General features: G+C 34.6%; 1 protein-coding gene across 1 annotated transcript in view; it reads right to left on the reverse strand.

The window, feature by feature from the left end:
* Positions 1-306: 306 nt before the first annotated feature.
* Positions 307-4,773, reverse strand: part of PCDH11X (protocadherin 11 X-linked) — a 944,132-nt gene continuing 939,665 nt past the window's right edge. The window contains exon 11 of the mRNA XM_004377548.3: positions 307-1,081. Within this exon, the coding sequence (XP_004377605.2) occupies positions 435-1,081 (647 nt within the window). The 3' untranslated portion in view covers positions 307-434. The remainder of the gene's footprint in view (positions 1,082-4,773) is intronic.

Below are 4,773 nucleotides of genomic sequence, written 5' to 3' on the forward strand. Positions count from 1 at the left end.
AGTTTAGGTAAACTAAAGGTAAAGTTGGAAAATCAGAAATGAGATATTTGCTAGTTTTCCATTTGCTATGCATTGGTTCCACAAACATCAGAATAAAAAAATCAGTAATAGTGCACATGTTGGTAAAAAAAAAAATGAAAAAAATACAGTGCATCAGAAATAGTATACACTACATATTATCTGTCATGATAAGCCTTTCTGTACAAAGGAGTATGAATTTTTCAAATTATTTTCTTTTTTAATACAAATTCCAGATTAAATTTTAATTTATTTTTGACACTTGACTAAGGGTCTAGCTCTAGACTTTTATTCTGGTTTCTGTTTCTATTTACATAGCTATTTACAAACCTAACAATTTGGAATATTCACTGAAATTGGCTTTTAAATTTTACTATATACATCCAGTCTGAAAATGTGAAATAGGTGCTGTAGATTTACAAGGGATGTTCTTCCATTATGGGGGAATCACCCCTAGAGGGTCTGGCTTGTTGGCCTGGGGTGAAGGTGGTCAGAGGAATGACTTTAACTGAATCATTACTGGAATGAAGTCTTTCAGACATGGTGTAAAACTGAGATCTTGCACTACCTTGCCCTCCCTGATCAAAAGACTGTAGTCCATCAGGTCCAGCACCTTGCACCCAATCTTGCTGCAAACCCATTGGTGGCTGTGCAGGGCTGCGATGGAGGGCAGCAACTTGTGGCAGAGGAGGGCTGCAGTGGATTGCAGCAGCCTGTGCCAAGGGAGGGCTGTAGCAGAGGGCTGAGGCCTGTGCTGGTGGTGGGCTATGACAAAGCCCAGTAGCCTGTGCCAGAAGAGGACTGCGGTGGAGAGCAGAAGCCTGTGCTGGTGGAGGGCTGTGGCACAGTGCAATAGCCTGGGTCACTGGAGGGCTGTGGCAGAGAGCAATGGTCTGTGTCACTGGAGGGCTGCAGCGGTGAGCAGAGGCCTGTGCTTGTGAAGGGCTGGAATGGGTCAAAGAAGCTGGCATCCAGCAGGCATCAGAATGGCCCAGGATGAGACATTCTTGAGTGCAGTTGTCAGAGGCCTCTTCCACAGTTGGTTGAACAGTCAGTTCTGCAGCTGTGGGGGTGGGGAAATGAATAATAATATTTTTATGTCAAAGATATATGTTATATGCAGTATGATTAGCTACTTAAAACAAATCATATTGTTAAAAGAAAAGTTAACATTTTACATGTAAATACATCAGAGACTTTCAAATTTTTTACACTTGGTGCTTGATTTGTCAAGATATCATTCCTACAAAAACATAAATAACTGGGCGTACGTGGAGGGGGGTCTCATTTTTACAATTAAGATGCTTTGTTCTAGTCTCCCAGTTGTAGGTATTCTTAGTTGTTTTGTGGCTATAAATTAAAACCATGATCACTTATCTATACACACAAACCAGTTAAAATATGGTTCCTAACTAACATGGAGAGAGGACATAAATGCAAAATGAATGGGAAAACAAATCATAGGAACATGCAATAACTAACCAATTAAAACTAACCAAATGCTTAGCTAAGAAAAATTAGATTAATTTGCAAATGTGGTTTATTGAACTATAAGATATGTTACTTAATTTCAAGAATGAAATATAGCCCTAATTACCTCAAAGATAATTTATTCCTGGATTTCTCATTTTCTTGAAATCATGATAAATTAGAGGTTAGCAACATAATAAACCACAGATCCAAAGTACTTAGCTTTGAACTAAAATACCTTTTAAAACTCTTTTATAAGGTTTCTGCAAAGTTTCCAAATACTAATAGGTACCAGATATCAGTAAGTATACCATACACAGACTAGCAAAGAAATATGGAATAGATTCATCAATATAAAAGTGAATTCACAACAAGGAACATTATCCATTATAAAGAAGGACATTACATAATGATAAAAAGGTTGATTCTCCAGGAAGACATATACACACCTAACAACAGAGCTTCAAGATGAAAAAACAAAAATTTCCAGAAATGAAAGGAGAAATAGATTTATCCTCAATTATACGCGAGAGTTTTAATACTCCTCAGTAATTAATACAACAAATAGAAATCAGTAAGAGTATACAAGACTTGAATAATACCATCAACCAGCTAGATCAAAATGATATTTGTAGAACATTTCACTCTTAGCAAACTAGAAACATGGGAACCTTAAAGAGAACTTACAAAAACCTACAGGTAACATCATACTTAACGGTGAAAGACTAAATGCTCTCCCCTTAAAATCAGGAACACAAAAAAGTTGACTGCTTTGATAAATCCTATTCAGCACCGTATTGGGAAGTCTAACTAGTGTAATGAAGCAAGGAAAATAAACTAAAGGCATACAGATTGGAAAGGAAGAAATAAAACTGTATTCACACACATTTAGATGTAAATCTAACAAAATGTGTGTAGCATCTGTATGCTGAAAATTCAAAACACTGATGAAAGAAATGAAAGAAGACCTAAATAAATGGAAGTATACACCATGTCTATGGCTCGGAAGACTCAATATTGTTATGTTGTCAATTCTAATCAAATTGATCTGTAGGTTCAATAAAAATCCCAGTCTTTCTTGTAAATATTGACAAGATGATTCTAAAATTTACATGGAAAAGTAAAGGAATTAGAATATCCAAACAATTTTGAGAAAGAATAACAAATTATGAAGACTCACATTATCCGATTTCAAGATGTATTATAAACCTAATTTAATGAAGACAGTGCAATATTGGCAAAATGTTAAACACAAAGATCAACAGAAGAGAAAAGTGAATACAAAAATAGACTTATATAAATACAGTCTAGTAATTTTTGACAAAGGTGAGAAGGTAATTAAATGGAGAAAGAACAATCTTTTCAATAGATGTTGATGGGACAATCATAGGTCTATAAGCAAAAACAAACAAAAAAAATGAGCCTTGCTCAATACATTTCACCCTTATAAAAGAAGATCTAATTCTAAACGAAGAAAATCTTTGTGACATTGCATCAGGCAGTATTCTTAGGTATGATACCAAAAGAACAATCTTCTAAAAATTGATCAATTAGAATTTTTGAAAATTAAAAATATTTGCTCTGCAAAAGACAATATAAGCTGCTCAGAATTACTAGTCACTAACGAAATGCACATTAAAACCACAGAGATATCAATCTTAGAGTGATTTAAGAAAACAAAACAAAAACTAACAATATCAAGTGCTGACAAGTGTTAGGAGTAACTGGAAACTTCAAAGCTTGCTGGAGATGAGAATGGTACAGCAACTTTGGAAAAACAGTTTGTCAGTTTCTTATCAAGGTAAACATACACTAGCCATAAAACTCAGCAATCACACTCCTGAATATTTACCCAAGAGAATGGAAAACTTATGTTCACATAAAAAAAAACCTGTATATGAATGCTTGTAACAGCTGGTGGACTGATAAACTGGCACATCCATAAAATAATACACTATTCTGCAATTAAAATATATATATATTGATTCCCAGAACACCATGGAAGAATCTCAAATATTTTGCTAAGTGAAAGAAGCCAGAAGCAACAGCCTACGTATTGTATTGTTCCATTTATATAACATTCTGAAAATGGCAAAACTGTAGGCACGGTAAACAGGGGTTGGGAGTGGAGGAGAATGTTGACTAAATGGACAGCAGAAGGAAATTTTAGGGGTAATGAAACCATTCTCTATTATGATGGCGGTGGTGGATGGACAATTCTACGCATTTGTCAAAACTGATAGACCTGTACACCACAATGAGTGAATTTAACTGCATGTAAAGACAATAACTAAAAATCAGTGTTTTGCAAATTTTGAGAAATTATATATTTTATAAATTATGTTATACCTTATATTCAGTTCAGAATTTCCTACCAAAAAGCCTAAATGCAGTATTCTGAGCAAATTAAATAATATTGGATGCAAACACTTCGTTTCTTTTGTGGACTCACTATTTGTGATATTTTTAATGCAAATTTATAACTTTAAAACATAATTTAAAAATACTTGGTAGAAATACTTTAAACATTGTCAGTGAAATATGGATTTGATTTGTTTGCAAAGCTAACTATTAAAAAAAACTGTAATTCAAAAATTTTGTAAGCCATTGGTTGCATACACTGAGCAAGATCAATTCCTAGTAGTCACTTTCTAACTTCACAGAACTTGAAAAATGATAGTGATTTTTGTTGGTGTGCATGGTGGTGAGATAGGAGTAGAGCAGGAAGGATGAATTTGGGCTTTTTTAAAGAAAGAAACTGACTGTCCATTCAAGTTTTCCCATTTTCTTATATTCAGTTACTCCCATTCAACTAATAGTTAATTAGAAATAACTTTAGAATACAATGCAATCCCGATCCAAATTCCACCAGCATTCTTTAATGAGATGGAGAAACAAATCACCAACTTCATATGGAAAGGGAAGAGGCCACATATAAATAAGGCATTACTCAAGAAGAAGAACAAAGTGGGAGACCTTACACTACCTGATTTTAGGACCTATTATACTGCCACAGTAGTCAAAACAGCCTGGTACTGGTTCAACAACAGATACATAGACCGATGGAACAGAGTTGGAAATCCAGATATAAGCTCATCCACCTATGAGCAGCAAATATTTGACAAAGGCCCAAAGTCCATTAACTGGGGAAAAGACAGTCTTTTTAACAAAGGGTGCTGGCATAACTAGATATCCATCTGCAAAAAACTGAAACAAGACCCATACCTCACACCATGCACAAAAACTAACTCAAAATGGATCAAAGACTTAAATATAAAATAAAAA

The sequence above is a fragment of the Trichechus manatus genome, unplaced genomic scaffold, assembly GCF_000243295.1.
Source record: "Trichechus manatus latirostris isolate Lorelei unplaced genomic scaffold, TriManLat1.0 scaffold00051, whole genome shotgun sequence".
Classification (NCBI taxonomy): Eukaryota; Metazoa; Chordata; class Mammalia; order Sirenia; family Trichechidae; genus Trichechus; species Trichechus manatus.